The 17617-nt window shown below is 41.7% G+C and overlaps 1 protein-coding gene across 2 annotated transcripts in view; it reads left to right on the top strand.

Moving 5' to 3' along the window:
• SPMAP2L (sperm microtubule associated protein 2 like) overlaps positions 1-17617 on the top strand; it is a 73574-nt gene that overhangs the window by 4213 nt on the left and 51744 nt on the right. For both annotated transcript variants that reach the window (XR_010156302.1, XM_016951677.3), the window contains exon 2: positions 14049-14082. Coding sequence is in view for 1 of the 2 variants with exons in the window: in XM_016951677.3 (XP_016807166.1) it covers positions 14049-14082 (34 nt within the window). In the remaining variant the exon portion in view is untranslated. The remainder of the gene's footprint in view (positions 1-14048; positions 14083-17617) is intronic.

Raw genomic sequence — 17617 nt, 5'->3', positions numbered from 1 at the left:
GCTAAAAATACAAAAAAAATAGCTAGGCGTGGTGGCACATGCCTGTAATCCCAGCTACTCGGGAGGCTAAGGCAGGAGAATCGCTTGAACCTGGGAGGTGGAGGTTGCAGTGAGCCGAGATTGCACCATTGCAATCCAGCCTGCACAACGAGAGTGAAACTGCATCTCAACAACAACAACAAACAACAACAACAACAACAAAACCATAATGTGCCCACCAATGAAGTCTTCCTACAACACCCATATGTGCTCTTCCCTCATTGTTTCCCATTTCAGCAAATGGCACCACCATTTATTTATCCAGGTGCCTAAAAACCTTAGCATCATTCTTGACGCCTGTTTTTCTCTTACACTCAGACTTTAAACCATTAGCAAATTGTAACTTTGAGCTATATCCTGACTATGCCATTTCTTAACATTTAAAATGTCATCATCTTTGTAAGCCACTATCATCTCTTGCCTGGTCTAAGGGAGGAGACCACCACGCATATTGTCTTATGCCCAATTTCTGCCTCCAAAGAAAGAAGAAGTAAAAACTAAAAGGCAGAAATGAAATCCACAGGCAGACAGCCCAGCGCCACACCCTGGGCCTGGTCATTAAAGATCGACCCCTGACCTAATTGGTTATGTTATCTATAGATTACATACATTGTATGGAAAAGCACTGTGAAAATCCCTGTCCTGTTCTGTTCTGTTCTAATTACTGGTGCATGCAGCCCCCAGTGATGCTTGCTCAATCGATCATGACCCTGTCATGCGGACCCCCTTAGAGTTGTAAGCCCTTAAGAGGGACAGGAATTGCTCACTCGGGGAGCTCAGTTTTTGAGACATGAGTCTTGCTGATGCTCCCGGCCGAATAAAGCCCTTCCTTCTTTTACTCAGTGTCTGAGGGGTTTTGTCTGTGCCTCGTCCTGCTACAGGTCCACTGCAGTAGCCTCCAGCTGGGTTCTTGTCTTGCACCATCCCCGGTTCATTATACCTACACTGGTCACAGAAGTCCCTTAGAACATAAATTATATGCAGTTCTCTTGCTCTCAACCCTCCAGAATGGGTTCTCACCTCAGGTAGGGTTCTCACCTCTAAGGCAGGGATCCCCAACCTTTTTGGCACCAGGGACGGGTTTCGTGGAAGACAATTTTTTCAAGGGGTGGGGGGGAACTGTTCCACTTCAGATCAATCTATCAAGCATTAGTTAGATTCTCATAAGGACCCAGCAAGCTAGATCCCTCACATGCGTATGCGCAGTTCACGATAGGGTTTGTTTCTGTGAGAATGTAATGCCACCACTGATCTGACAGGAGGCGGAGTTCAGGCTGTAATGCCTGCTCGCCTGCCACTCACCTCCTGCTGTGTAGCCTGGCTCCTAACAGGCCACAGACAAAACCAGTCCACAGCCCGGGGGTTGGGAACCCCTGCTCTAAAGTCCTTAGCAGGCCTACAAGGCCCCACTTGATCTGAGCCTGTCACTAACCTCACCTTGAACTTGACCTGATATGTCCATGACATCATGTCCTACTACTCTCCTGTCGGTTTTTGCTCTGCAGGCACATGGGCATCCTTGCTCTGAGCTCAGGATCATTTCACTTGCTTTCTCCTCTGCCAGGGCACTCTTCTTTCAAATAACTTGTCATCTCCTTTTCATGGGGTACCAAAAACAGCATTATTTGGCCTGCTCATTTTCTTTGAGACACTTATCGGACTGCATGATATATCTATTTGTTTACTTGTTTACATTAAGCTCTTATGGAGGCAGGACCTTTGTCTTTCATCCTTAGTGCCTCAAGCTTGCCTGGAACAAGTCAGGAATTAATTGTTGTTGAATGAAAGATCTCTTCATTTGACCGCTGTGTTACCAAATCCAATGGTTTCTTCTCTATCGTTAGCATTGTCAAAAAGACTCAAAGAGTTAATACCCATAAAGGTCTTAGAACAGATGTGGTACATTGTAAGTGCTCAGTAGATGTTAGCTAGTAGTAGTAGTAGTGTTGTAGTGTTATTATTATTATTATTACTATTTTGAGATGGAGGCTTGCTGTGTTTCCCAGGCTGGAGTGCAGTGGCATGATCTTGGCTCACTGCAAAGTCCGCCTCCTGGGTTCAAGCGATTCTCCAGTCTCAGCCTCCAGAGTAGCTGGGATTACAAGTATGCGCCACCATGCCTGGCTAATTTTTGTATTTTTAGTAGAGACAGGGTTTCACCATGTTGGCCAGGCTGGTCTTGAACTCCTGACCTTAGGTGATCCGCTTACCTCAGCCTCACAAAGTGCTGGGATTACAGGCATGAGCCACCACGCCCAGCCAATGTGTTAGTATTATTATCTCATTAAACCTCTTGGCAGCATCTAACACAACTGGCTACTCCCTTCTCGTGGCCTCTGTGACACCATAGTCTCCTAGTTTAGCATCCACCTGACTGTTTCTCCTTCTCAGGCTCCTTTGCTGAACCCTCTCTGAATTCTTGAATTCTAGCAGGCTCTGTCCTGACTCCTTTAAAAAATATTTACACTTTTACCCCTAGGTGGTCATAACCACACTCACTCAAGAGTTTAGCATTTCTATGCTGCTGCCTTCTAAATTTTTATATTCTCTCTCTTCTCTGAGTCTGACACTTACTATTCAACTGCCTCCTGGACATCTCCATTTGCATGTATCATATGCTTCTCAAATTGACTATACTTTTTCAAACAGAAGTCCTGATTTCCCTTCCAGCCTTGTTCTTCCTTCAGTCTCCCCCATCTGAGAAAATATCTTGAAGTTGCTCAAGCTAAAGAAAATCTATTCTTCTTGCCTCACCTTCAAGTACAATGCACCCAATGAAAGTTCTATCAGTTTTATCTCAAGAATATTTCCTGAATTTATTCATTTCTGCTGCTAACACACTCACTCCAGTTGTCCAGTTGTGGTCACTTCTCACCTGGATTTCTTTTCTTTCTTTTTTTTTTTTTTTTTTTTTTTGAGACGAGTCTCGCTCTGTCGCCCAGGCTGGAGTGCAGTGGCGCGATCTCGGCTCACTACAAGCTCCGCCTCCCAGGTTCACGCCATTCTCCTGCCTCAGCCTCCCGAGTAGCTGGGACTACAGGTGCCCGCCACCATGCCCGGCTAATTTTTTTGTATTTTTAGTAGAGACGGGGTTTCACCATGTTAGCCAGGATGGTCTTGATCTCCTGACCTTGTGATCTGCCCCGCCTCGGCCCCCCAAAGTGCTGGGATTACAGGCGTGAGCCACCGCGGCCGGCTTCACCTGGATTTCTACATGAGTTTCCTGACAAGTCTGCCTGTGTCTACTCTTGTCCCCTGCAGCCCCATGGCTACCGCAGCCAGAGTGGGTATTTTTAAAATGAATCAGATCATGTCTTTCCCTTATAGTCCTTCCTGTGGCGTCTCATTGCTCTTACAATAAATCCAAGCTTCCTGCAGCAGTGTGTAGAGCTCCACGGGGTCTCTGACATCCCCTACCACTCGCCCTCATGCTCACTTGGTCTCAGTCATACTGGCTTCCTTTCTATTCCTCCAAAAGGTGAACCCCTATACTTGCCCTGCTTCAGAGTCTGCATCTGTGGTTCTCTCTACCTGGCATGCCTATTGTTTTCCCAGGATTCTCTCATGGCTAATTTCTATTACTGGGTCTCAGCCTGTTTTTAAGAGGTGAGAAAGCTAATCTTTTGTAGGGCTTTTCCTGTCCATGCTACCTAAAGCAGCCTTCCTGAAGTCACATGGTCATGAGACTTTCTCTAAAAAGTTTTCAGACTTTGCTTTAGAAAACATTATTTTAGGCCGGGCATGGTGGCTCACGCCTGTAATGGTTTGGGAGGCCTAAGCAGGCGGATCACCTGAGATCAGGAGTTCAAGACCAGCCTGGCCAACATGGTGAAACCCAAGCTCTACTAAAAATATAAAAATTAGCTAGGCATGGTGGCATGTGACTGTAATCCCAGCTACTCTGGAGGCTGAGGTAGGAGAATCACTTGAATCTGGGAGGTGGAGGTTGCAGTGAGCCAAGATCATGCCACTGTACTCCAGCCTGGGCAACAGAGCAAGACTCCGTCTCAAAAAAGCAAAACAAAAGAAAAGACTACTTTAAAGCCTTCTACCTTCTCAATTTGTCTTCTAGATTTTCCTTGTCAATTCCAGTAAGTCTTTACATTAATTCCTTTAGTAAAGCTCAACAAACACTAAGTATATTTATATAATATTTACAAAAAGTGGTGTAAACGTTGGGCAATAATTAGCACATCCCCGTGCCTCTACTCACTCAATAAGATTTTTTTCGTCCAACATTTATTGAGCGACTACTAAGTCACTCTTCTATGTCCTATGGAGTGCAAAGATGACTAAGACATGGCATTTTGGTTGTGTGCCAAATTCTAAAAATTTATAGAGTTGGTTCTATTATTCTATCACCTAACAATAGTATCATCACCTAATCATCACTGTTATTGCTGAACTTTATTGAGCACATACTATGTTTATGGTGTAGGTACTGAGCTGTAGATGAATAAGACATGGATTCCTTCCTTGAAGAACTATTTCTGTGGTTGGGGAGGCTGAATATATCCACAACAATAACACATCCATAGCATACAAAGTAAAATGTACTGGAGTATCCTACAGGACAAGCACTTCATTTTTCTGAGTTAAGTGGCAACAATAACCTCTTTTTATTTTTTACTTATTTATTTTTTTGAGATGGAGTTTTGCTCTTGTCGCCAAGGCTGGAGTGCAATGGTGCAATCTCAGCTCACTGCAACCTCTGCCTCCCAGGTTCAAGTGATTCTCCTGCCTCAGCCTCCCGAGTAGCTGGGATTACAGGCCTGCACCACCACACCCAGCTAATTTTTGTATTTTTAGTAGAGACAGGTTTCACCATGTTGGCCAGGCTGGTCTCAAACTCCTGACCTCAAGTGATCTGCCTGCCTCAGCCTCCCAAATTGCTGACGTTACAGGTGTGAGCCACCGTGCCTGCCTTAATGTAGTGTTTTCTAAAGCAGAGTCTGAAAACTTTTTAGAGAGAGTCTCATGACCATGCTACTTCAGGAAGGCCCTGACTTCTCTCCCTAAAGTAGGCACCCCCTCCTTCTGCCTTACCAGCCACATCACACTGATTTATTTCCTTACCAGCGCTTACCACTATCTGAAGTTATTTACTTGCTTGTTGTCTGTCTTTCTACCTGAAAGGTAAGCTGCATGACCTTGGACTGGGATTTAAGTTTCTTTATCCTTCTCTGTTCCAAAGCTTAAAATGAATGGGTAAAGTCAGCATAAAAGTCATTCATATGGCCATTCCTGAACACTTTCTAGATTCACTCAAGAGTTACTGAGCTCATATTAATAGTAGCTTGTGTTCATTGAGTGTTTTAAATATTTAATGTAATCTCATTTTATCCTTAAGACAACCCTTTGAAGTAAGTACTATTTGCGTCCCCATTTTACAGATGAAGAATGTGAGACTTGGTATGTTGTCTCCATGCATATAGTGGAGGACCGGCATTCAAAGCCATATCATGGGCCAGGCATGGTGGCTCACGCCTGTAATCCCAGCACTTTGGGAGGCTGAGGCAGTTGGGTCACCTGAAGTCAGGAGTTCAAGACCAGCCTGGGCAACATGCCAAAACCCTGCCTCTGCTAAAAATACAAAAATTAGCCAGGAGTGGTGGTGCACGCCTTTAAGCCCAGGTACTCAGGAGGCTGAGGCAGGAGAATCGCTTGAACCCGGTAGGCAGAGGTTGCAGTGAGCCGAGATCGCACCACTGCACTGCAGCCTGGGCGACAGAGTGAGACTCTGTCTCAAAACAAAACAAAAGCCATATAATACCTTCTGATCAGTGGTGAATGAAAAAGAAAGAAAGAGAGAGAGAGCAAGAAAGAGAAAGAGAGAGAAAGAAAGAAAAGAAAGAAAGAGAAAGAAAGAAAAGAGAGAAAGAAAGAAAAGAAAGAAAGACAGCCAAAGCCCATCAGTTCGTCCAAAGCCTGTGAACTACTGACGAGATAGGTTAGGCCCCTTAAATGGGAGAAAAGAAGCACCGCTGCTATTTTCTCTGGAAGAGTGGGCTGGGAAACATTTTGGGGACAGAAAGTGATACTGGAATTGTACTACAGGAAAATCAGCCAATGAGGATGGATTGGATGTGTCAACTCCTCCCTACTGTCCCCAAAGAAATGTCAATGTTTGAACACTGCTGTGCCCAGGAGTCATGGCTCCAGTTGCATCCTGGGGATTTCAATTGGAGCATACATTTAGTAGAAGAGGAAACTTGGTTCTGTTGCGAAGAGCACTGGACTAGGAGTTAGGAAACTTGTGATTTACTTTCGGTTACATCATAGCTGTGTGTCTGTTTCCTTTCTAATGAAATGAAGTGGCTAGACTGGCCAATCACTATGAACAAATGTTGAGAGTCTATATTTTAATATAACTGCTTAATTTGATATAACAAGATATTGCCAAAGTGCAGTTACTGTATATTCTTGAATATAACGACATTTAAATGTTTTTGCCAATTTGAATATATAAATTTTAAAAAATAGAGCTAAAATAGACAAATGTTTATAATTGTATTACAAAAATTTAAATTGAAAAATAAAAGTAACATATTAAAATAAATGGTATAATTTAGAAATATTTATTCCTAATGTCATATTTCATGGAAAACAGTTTTATTAATTTTTTCACTTGCATATTTGACATCACTAGAGTCATTTTTTGAGTAATTTAATACACTTTTTAAGGGCACATTATTTTTATTTCTAAGTTATTTGAGATAGAAAACGTAAAAGATTTTTTTATTATGGAAATTTCTTAACATACACAAAATAGAGAATGTTATAATAAACCCCTATGTACCCATTACGTAGTTTCAATAATTAACACTGTTTTTGAATCTTGTTTCATCTAGGCACCCCCCAACCCTAATTTTTGGGCATCCTGTAGGACAAATTTGTTTTAAAGAAACTGCCAGATACCATGTCATTTTACCCATAAATACCTCAGTATGCAGCTCTAATTGCTAAGGATTTTTAAAAAGCCACATAATTATCATGTCATAATTACACCAAACAAAATTTACAATTATTCTTTCTTTCTTTCTTTTTTCTATAGAGATGGAGTCTTCCTAGGTTGCCCAGGCTGGTCTTGAACTCCTGATCTCAAACGATCCTCCCACCTCAGCCTCCCAAAGTGCTAGGATTACAGGCATGAGCTGTCATGCCCTGCCACAATTATTCTTTAATGCCCACTAAATACATGTTTCCCTAATTGTCTCAAAAACATATTTTTACAGTTGATTTGTTCAAATTAGGACTTAAACAAGAGCCTCACATTGCATTTGGGAGTTAGGTCTTGAAGGAAACCAAAATACTGATGAATGTTAAGTAAAAGACAATGAAAACGCAGAGGAATGCTCTGCCTCAGGCTCCGTTTGCCTGGCGGCGGGGACATCAACCCTTCCTTACTGGAGAAGGCACTAGCAGGCAACAGAGAAATCTGGGAACAGATTTTACTATCTTCCCACATTTTCCTGACTTTAAAAAGACCACAACTGCTTTCTCCTTTCTCTGGTCACTGTACAGCATGTATGGCTCTTTGTTAAAATTCTATTTAAGCAGAGCCCCCAAACCACTGCGTTGAGAGAGAAATACTTTTGAACTGAGACCTCTCCTGCATGATGGGTACGGCTCATGTTCATAAACTTCTGCTTGTTTTTCTTTTGTTAATTTACCTTTTTTTTTTTTTTAGGAGAGTGTCTCAACTAAGATCTTAAAAAGGGGAAGAAAATAACGTATGTTTTCTCCCCTACAGTCTGTTTGTCTCTGTTATTCTTCATCAATAGACCTTGTCCTCTCTCCCTTTTAGAAACACCATGTATTTGTCAGGAAAATTCGGTAAAATATCCCATATTGCAGATTAAGAGGCTTGCTTCAACTCAGAATAAATTATTTTTGGCAAGGTTCTTTGATAGGTGGTGCTGAACGTGCTCTTCCTCTAGCACCACACTTTGAGTAAGGCGCATGCCTCTGGCTCTCCCACTTGTGGGGAATGTAAGATTGATGAGTGGGTTCAGGTGAGGTCAGCCCTGATCCCTCAACTTTAGTTCCAATCCACCTTTCACCAGATGGTTTTAACAACCAGTCTTGTTCACTGCCTAGATACCATTATTTTATTAGATTCTATTATTTTGTTAGGAGTAAGACAGGGTCCCTTTGAACCTGTGTTTGATGTTGTCACTGGAAATTATCACGAGCCATCAGAACCCATTCATGTCATGTAAAAGTAGGAACTTTAAAAAAAAAATTCATCCTGTACGTGTACTTTTACCTTTACAATACAATCACTATGTGGTTTATTGCGTTTTGTGTTTATGTTTTGCTTTTTTTTTTTTTTTTTTTTTGAGACAGAGTCTCCAGGCTGGAGTGCAGTGGTGCGATCTTGGCTCACTGAAAGCTCCGCCTCCCGGGTTCACGCCATTCTCCTGCCTCAGCCTCCCGAGTAGCTGGGACTACAGGCGCCCGCCACCACACCACGCTAATATTTTGTATTTTTAGTAGAGACGGAGTTTCACCGTGTTAGCCAGGATGGTCTCGACCTCCTGCCCTCGTGATCTGCCCACCTTGGCCTCCCAAAGTGCTGGGATTACAGGCGTGAGCCACCGCGCCCAGCCATGTTTTGCTTTTTAAAATAAGGTTTAGGGGTGGGCATGGTGGCTCACACCTGTAATCCCAGCACTTTGAGAGGCAGAGGCTGGTGGTCAGTTGAGGCCAGGAGTTCGAGACCAGCCTGGCCAACATGGCAAAACCCCTTCTATACTAAAAATACAAAGATTTGCCAGGTGTCGTGGTGTGCACCTGTAGTCCTAGCTACTTGGCAGGCTGAGGCACGAGAATCACTTGAACCCGGGAGGCAGAGGTTGCAGTGAGCCAATTGCGCCACTGCACTCCAGCCTGGGTGACAGAGTGAGATTCTGTCTCAAATAAATAAATAAATAAATAAATAAATAAATAAATAAAATAATGTTTAAAGCTTTAGAACAACACCTAGCATTTAGGATTATGAGATTATATTCCCAAGAATAATTACTAAATCTGTTTTGAATTTCTTATTCCTTTCCTTCGCTTAACCTATTAATTTTGGTAGGGAGAACTCTGTACTTTTCCCATTCTAGCATATATTGAGAGAGAGAGAGAGAGAGAGAGAGAGTGTGTGTGTGTGTGTGTGTGTGTGTGCATGTGAGAGAGAGAGAGAGACAGAGAGAGAGAGAGAGATGGAGTCTCGCTCTCTTGCCCAGGCTGGAGTGCTATGGCCCTACCTAGGCTCACTGCAACAACCTCTGCTTCCTGGGCTCAAGTGATTCTCGTGCCTCAGCCTCCCGAGTAGCTGGGATTACAGGTGTGAGCCACCACGCCCGGCTAATATTTGTATTTTTTGTAGAGATGGAATTTCACCATGTTGTCCAGGCTGGTCTCGAACTCCTGAGCTCAAGTGATCCGCCCGCCTTGGCCTCCCAAAGTGCTGGGATTACAGGTGTGAACCACCGTGCCCGGCCCCAATACGTTTTCCTTGCCCAGTTCTTTGTTGAGAAAATAAAGCAATTGAGAAAGCATCTCTTAAGATGGGTTCTTTTAAGAGCTTGCATATAAGGTAACCTTTACTGAAGAATAATTTTTGGGGGAAAATCATGCCTCATACTCAGTCATTTATAGTACTTCACTGGAAACTATTTTTTTAACTTAGTTTCATGCAACACAAATCAGGAATAAACTTTGAAGAGGAGAAAAACGTAAAAAAAAATAGGGTTCTATTTGGTTTTCCACCAACGTTTTATAATTTATGTTGCTCCTTGTATAACACCAGTTAAGACCTCATCCGAGAGATTTTTTTTTTTTTAATTTCAACTTGTGTCGCAGTTCGAGTTGCTTGGCTCCGCTAGGCCGAGCCCCGCAGCCCTCCAGCCGCTGCCAACCTGCGCCCCCTGGTGGCCTGGTTGCCGGCCGCACGCGCTCTGGCTCCGCCATCTGGAGCGCCACCTGGCCCGAGGGCGGGAGGGAGACTGTGGAGCAGTTCCAGACCCGCTTGTGGACCTGCACAACTACGTCATCCTCTGCAACACTGACCAGAAAGCTCAGCAACGGCAGCATTCTCAACAGGAAAGCCCATCGCAGGCTGCGCTTCTGTGTCCCCGAGACGACTGTCCGCAAGGTGGTGGTCAGCACGCCCGGGGCCATCGAGCCTGTCCTATACCACTGAGGACAGTGCTGTCCACACAGACCCGCCCGGCGCAGCTGTGTCAGTGTAAATCCTAGTCTGCGGCCGGGCTACTGACATTTGCATGTGATTGACTAATCTATGAGAGAGAAAACAAACACAAGAAAGAAATAAATGGTGATGAAGCCCGTGTTCCGCCCTCCTCCTAAAAGATTCCACTGTTAGGAACAGCTGGTGTCTTTCTTTCCCTGGTAGAATGCTCTGATAAAACTATGCTAGGCTTTATTATCTATGCTTCCCTTATTTTTCTTACCCTTCTCCTGACTATTTTTCTCTTTCCTTGAGTTTTTCATCTAAAAACAGACATATCCTATTGTAGTCTGTTTATGTAAGCAACCTCAAATCCTTTTAGAAATGAAGGGAGGGTAGAAACACATAAACCAATGAAAATACATGTGAGTACATGTTTACAAAGTAGGTTTAACATTTTACTAATAATTTTCATGGCTAGGTGTGGTGACTCATGCCCAGCACTTTGGGAGGCCAAGGTAGGAGGATTGCTGGAGCCCAGGAGTTCAAGACCAGCCTGGGCACCATAGTGAGACCCTGTCTACAAAAAATAAAATTAGCGTGGCTTGGTGGCACACACCTGTAGTCCCAGCTACTCGGGAGACTGAGGCACGAGAATCGCTTGAACTGGGGAGGTGGAGGTTGCAGTGAGTGATGATTGCGCTACTGCACTCTAGCCTGGGCAACAGAGAGACCCTGTCTCAAAAAAAAAAAAAAAAAAAAAAAAGCAGTTGGAACCCTTAATAGTAAACACTTCCTTAACAATTACTTAAACATTTTTGTTTATGTTTGTTTGTTTGAGACGGAGTTTCACTCTTGTCCCCCAGGCTGGAGTGCAATGGCATGATCTCGGCTCACAGCAACTTCTGCCTCCTGGGTTCAAGCGATTCTCCTGCCTCAGCCCCCTGAGTCGCTGGGATTACAGGCGCCCGCCACCACACCCAGCTAATTTTTGTTATTTTTAGTAGAGATGGGGTTTCGCCATGTTGGCCAGGCTGGTCTTGAACTCCTGACCTCAGGTGATCCACCTGCCTTGGCCTCCCAAAGTGTTGGGATTACAGGCATAAGCCACCGTGCCCAGCCACATTTTTTTAATTCACAGAAATTTAAGCAGAATCTTAATTCCTAAATTCTTAGAATTAATAATGGATATCATTTATAGTGTATTTACTGTGTTTTGGACACTGTGCAGAGTGCTTTCCTTGTATTATTTAACTTTCCTCTAACAACTTTTTGAAGCAAGAACTCAGTCGTGAAAATACTTAGTTGCAGAGATCCTAAATAAACTTGCCTTAGATCAGAAGTTAGAGCCAAAATTTCGTTCCGGGAACTCTGATTCCAGAGCCAGTGGTCTCAGCCATTAAATGATATCATAGCAGTTCCCAAACTTGTCTGCTTCAAAAAATGCTGATGCCTGTGTCCCTTCCCCAGAGATTGTGACTTAATTGGTCTGAGATGTGGCCTGGGACTTGTAGTTTGTAAGAGATCTCCAGGTGATTCTAATCTGTGGACAAATTTGGAAACCACTATAACACTGCTTTGCTTGGGACATTAGCTAACAACAGCCACCTGAGAGCTATTTAATCCTGCCAATTAGTGAGATAACCTCAAAAGTGTGTTTTCTAAAATAAAGAGTGAAAACTTTACCTATAGGAGAAATTATAGCATGAAAGAGCAATAGCAAAGAGTTATTCATTCACATTATCAGTACTTATAGATGGTCTTTTAGGACTGATTCAGTTTTTTACTTACTCTCTAACCTGTGTCAGGTCATAAAGCTGAAAGGCAAGGTTGGTAATACATAAAAAGCCCATAGAATAAGCGCTGCAACTTTCATGGGTGACAGCACGGCTGGCTGCGAGGGACATTTTTGTAGACTACTCTCCCTTTTCCCTTAGGTCTGAAACAACAGAAAATATCTGAATTTAAAAGTTCCATTTACTTTTTTTTGTTTAAATTCATAGCCTGCCTCCCAATGGAGCGTAAACTTTTTGAGAAGAGAGACCTTCGTCATTTGTGTTCTCTCCATACTGGCACCATGCTTGCCTATAGGAGCCAAATCACAAGTTCGTTGAATAGTTAATTGTGTTTCCTACAGTGCTCTATTTAAGCCATTGATACACTGAAGTTGTAACCAATAATTGTAACTACCATTCATCTACTATATGCAAGATGCTATACATATATATGTAAGTGATGTACATGTATACACTAATCTTGTTTTATTACTAATCCTCTTTTTTTTTTTTTTTTGAGATGGAGTTGTTTCGCTCTTGTTGCCCAGGCTGAAGTGCAGTGGTGCAATCTTGGCTCACTGCAACCTCCGCCTCCCAGGTTCAAGCAATTCTCCTGCCTCAGCCTCCCAAGTAGCTGGGATTACAGGCACACACCACTATGAGTGGCTAATTTTTGTATTTTCAGTAGAGACAGGGTTTTACCATGTTGGCTAGGCTGATCTCGAACTCCTGACCTCAGGTGATCTGCCTGCCTTGGCCTCCCAAAGTGCTGGGATTACAGGCATGAGCCACTGCACGAGGCTGTTTATCACTAATCTTTACACAGACCTATTAATCCTCCTATCTGAGAAGGGAAAACTAAATCCCTGAGAAATTAATTTACCCAAGATTGTACAGTGGAGTAAGCAACAAAACTGAGGTTTGAGCCATGTCTGTCTGATGCTGTAGCGCACCCACTTTTCTTTACCAAAAACATTCTAGACAATGTTATTTCAAAACTCTTAGATGGGATTAAAAACTCCCAAGAAAAGACTCTGGAGCAATCCATCATTATAAGGCCTATGGGATCACCTACATTTTTCCACGTTAAAACAAAAAAACAAAAAAACCCAGCTTATAAATCAGATTTTTCATTAGCTTAACCATTTCTTCTGTTTTGGACATTTCAGGATTACCTAATTTCCCACTGTTTAAGATACCACAGTGAAGATTTTTCTGCATAAATCTTTGCCCACACTTGAATTATTTCTTTAGGGTCCATTTCTATAAATAGAATTGGACTAAGGCATGTAAACATTACCGACTTACACTATCAAATTATTTTTCATAAAATATACTAATTTAGACTTTTACCAGCAATGCACAGAAGGACTCATTTCATCTTACCCTTCCAACATCTTTATACTTTGCAAAAAAATTTTGCCAATTTGCCAGTTTAAAGAAAAATCTCATTTTTTGCATTGTTTTGATTATAAGCAAGTTTGAGCGTTCTCTTTCTGTTTTTTTTACCTTTCCTGTAGTGCTGATGAACTTTTACTAATGTTAGTTATTAGCCCTTTATGTATCTTCATATGTGAATTCTGTTCTCATCCTTTGTCTATTTAATTTTGACACTTACCTTAGTGTTTTTCTTATAATCTGTACATTTATACTCTTCAAATGTTAAGACTATTAACCCTTTATCATATTTATTGCCAAATATTCCTCCAAATTTTTCTGTCATCTTTAAGGTTTAATTTTTGACACAGAAATTTTAAGTATTTTAATCTATTTATATTGTCCTTTATATCTTTTGCCAGCTTTAACTCTAGAAGATTAAAATCCAGGGATCAAGTAGATATTCTCTTATTTCCTCTAATTCAGTTTTTAAAATATTTAACTCCTTGATTTACCTTTGGTTTATTTTGGTACATACTATGATATATTTCAGTTGGCCATTTCCCCAAATATTTTTTTCTAACTCCTTTCTCTTTTAATTTGTGATGCTATCTTAATCATATCTTTGATTCCTGTTGAATCTAATTTTTGCTTTTACTTTTGTTTTCTTTTAGCAAATCCTGTTTCCTGTGACTTTGTAAGGAAATGGTAAGACATAGTTATAGTACTATTTTCACAGACCTAAACTAATAGGCCAGCCAATCTGGATGGGGCAGATTCATTTGACGTGGGTCTACCTTGGGGTTTTCAAAAAGGACATTCCTAGGCTCTCCCTTTGTCATAAGGTCCTTTTCTTTCTTTTCTTTTCTTTCTTTCTTTTTCTTTTTATTTTTTTTGAGACAGAGTCTCGCTCTGTTCCCCAGACTGGAGTGCAGTGGCATGATCTTGGCTCACTGCAACCTCTGCCTCCCGGGTTCAAGTGATTCTCCTACCTCAGCCTCCTGAGTAGCTGGGATTACGGGCATGTGCCACCACACCCAGCTAATTTTTGTATTTTTAGTAGAGATGGGGTTTCACCGTGTTGGCCAGGATGGTCTCGATCTCCTGACCTCGTGATCTGCCCGCCTCGGCCTCCCAAAGTGCTGGGATTACAGGGGTGAGCCATCGCGCCTAGCTGGAGAACACTTCTATTCACTTAGTTTTTCACTTGTTTGCTAGGTACTTGACTTGTTACTTAGTAGATCTGAACCTTTAAGGGATTTGGGATTCTGCACTGACAATCTCGAATCACAGATTTTGTGAAGCTCCAGTTCAATGTATCCCAATCTCCCTTGCCTCTAATTCAAGTACGGTAGCTAATGGCTTTTCAAGAAAGTTCCCTTTATGAAAAAAAGAAAAGAAAAAAGTATATGTGTACATGTGCATATAATGCACAACAATAAATGCCTCCTGAATACCGATGCTTACCCTTTGTTTGGCTAAGATAGAGTTAGAAGAGGAGACAGAATACAGGTTGAGCATCCCTAATCTGAAAATCTAAAATCCCAAGTGCTCCAAAATCTGAAACTTTTTGAGCATGGGCATAACACCACAAGTGGAAAATTTCACACATAAGAACTTACCACAAACTTTGTTTCACACACAAAATTATTTAAAATATTATATAAAATTACCTTCAGGCTATGTGTGTAAGATGTATATAAAACATAAATGAATGTTGTGTTTAGACTTGGGTCTCATCCCCAAGATACCTCATTATGTATGTACAGATATTTCAAAATCTGAAAATATCAAAAATTCCAAATAGTTCTAGTACCAAGCATTTTGGATAAAAGATACTCATCCTATAAAATCATTAGGGAGAAATACCAAGGGTTCATATCAATGGTTCATGTAGGTGAAAAGTAAATAATACCAGATTTTATTTTCATCTACTTTTTAAAGAAGTGGGTCAAAACCATTCATATTTATTGTTATTGTTTAGCTCATTTACATGTATGGTTATTATTCAGACTTATTTTGTATTTTATGTTTAATATTTATTTTTTAAATTTTATTTTAGAGATAGATCTCACTACATTGCCCAGGCTGGTCCCAAATTCCTGGCCTCAGGTGATCCTTCTAACTCAGCCTCCTGAAGTGCTGGCATTATAGGTGTGAACCACCACACCTGGCTGTATTTACCATGCTTCTAGTTTTTTCCCCCCTTCCTTATTCAGGCAGCAAATACTACTACCTTATTTTTGTGTAATGGTTTTCAGTTAAAAAAAAATAGGTTTTCTCACAAGAATTCTGAAAAGTAGATAGGACAGATATATCAACTAGATTTTACCGAGAGAAAATGAAATTCAGCAAAATTATGTCACTTTCCCAAGGTTGTCAGGTGGCTGAGGAGTAGAGCGGGTAGAATTAACATTTACTGAATATTACCAAGTATCCACTCAAAATACCACAGTACTTAAAATAAATAATGTATGCTGAGTGAGCAAGCTTTCCTGTGACTGGATAGTTTGTGTCTCATAAATTTTTATACTTAAAAAGGCTGTGACGAGTGTGGTTTCAAAAAAGTTTTTCGTTATTGTTATTTCTTACTGCTTCTTGTTTCTCTTTGATCTGTTAATTCGGGGTCATCATGTGAGGAAATTGTGCCATCTCCATTATCTATCCCTGTATCCTTTAAAAAGTTCGTTTTTATGCAAATGTGCTGTGCCTAATTAGCCCGGTATGGTGTCCGTAGTCCCAGCTACTCAGGAGGCTGAGTTTGGGTAGTAGTTCGAGGCTGCAGGGAGCTGTGATCATGCCATTGCACTCCAGCGTGGGGAACATAGTGAGACTCTATCTCTAACAGAAAAAAAAGAGGCTGAGAGGTTATACAAATGTGCAACCTTGGTAGCTGCTGACTATTGAGCCCCCTCTCCCCTACTGCCTCCTCCCACGGTGCATCAATCACCACTTAATTAGGAAGGCCATTTCCTCACATCATGCCTTGTATGTGCTCTGTCAGTGACTGAATCCTACCTGACATCAGGGCTAGGGCTTATTCTAAAAGGGTTTGGAGCCCATTAAAGAGCTCAGGCAAGTGTTAGGGGGATGCTTTTCCTTATCACCTCCCTCATTATACATTGAAGCATTTCCTTTGAGTAATTCTCCTGGCCTCTTGCCTCACTCTTTAATTAGACTTTCCATGGGGTAGGAGTGACATCTGTTTGATAGGTTTGGGAGAGAGAATTGGTCCCTTCTGGGACCCTTTTTCTTTGGGGCCTGCCAGTCTACAGTGATCTGTAAGATGGTGCATCAATCTGTACAAGGATCTTTGTGATCTACTCTCTATCACATAGCAAGTTTAGCCCCTACAGGAGGAGGCCTGCAGCTTTGGGATGTCAGTTCAATTCGGGGGTGTCAGGGATTCAAACTACTCATTTCGATATGGTTTTGTCAATAACATATAGTATTTTTATTCTATTTGTCTGACTCCTGTGCCTATTTTTCAGTTGGTTTCTAAAGATGGTAGACCAAAAGAGTTGTCATGTATTGGCCCCATCAGATTCCAACCAAGGCCATACACAGTTGTAATATGAGTCACCACAACATAGGTGGTGTATTAGTCTGCGTAGGATAGACAATGCTACATTAACAAACAAGACACAGAACTCTCAATGACTTAACACAATAAAAGTTTATTTATTTCTCCCTCCTGCCAGAGTCTAGTGTGAATTGATTGGCCCTCCTCTACCTTGTAGCTCTGCTGTCTAGGATATGTGGCTTCTAGGTCCCTGCAACAGGGAAAGAGAAAAGTGGAAGAGACGCACTAGCTCTTATGTGATACCCAGTACTCTTGCTGAAATTAGACGTGACAGTTATGTCACTCCAAACAACTGCAAAGGAGGCTGGGAAACATAGGGCAACACATGGACACTTGGAGGGCACAAACTCTCTCTGCTACAAGTGGATTAAGAAAAATTAGGGAAGGTTCAAGGGAGCAGAGTGAGGCACAGAGGGGATTGAGTGATACCAAAAGTGTATTTTGCCTATTTCATCGTTTTTCCAAAGTCAGATATTCTGTCTGAAATTTGTCTGTACAATCTCTTCAGAATCCAGTGCCACCAAGCCATCTACAAATGACCTTAATAGACTGATTGAGGTTTTTCCTGTTAACAAGTGTGCATTTTACCTCGGGTCTTCTGGAGACAATATGTTCTTTGTTTGGTTGCATAATTTATTGTCTTAATTTTATTATGTGCTC

Source organism: Pan troglodytes, chromosome 3 (genome assembly GCF_028858775.2).
Source record: "Pan troglodytes isolate AG18354 chromosome 3, NHGRI_mPanTro3-v2.0_pri, whole genome shotgun sequence".
NCBI classification, from domain to species: domain Eukaryota; kingdom Metazoa; phylum Chordata; class Mammalia; order Primates; family Hominidae; genus Pan; species Pan troglodytes.
The sequence above is the reverse complement of the archived record's forward strand: the minus strand, read 5'-3'. Positions and strand labels throughout refer to the sequence as shown.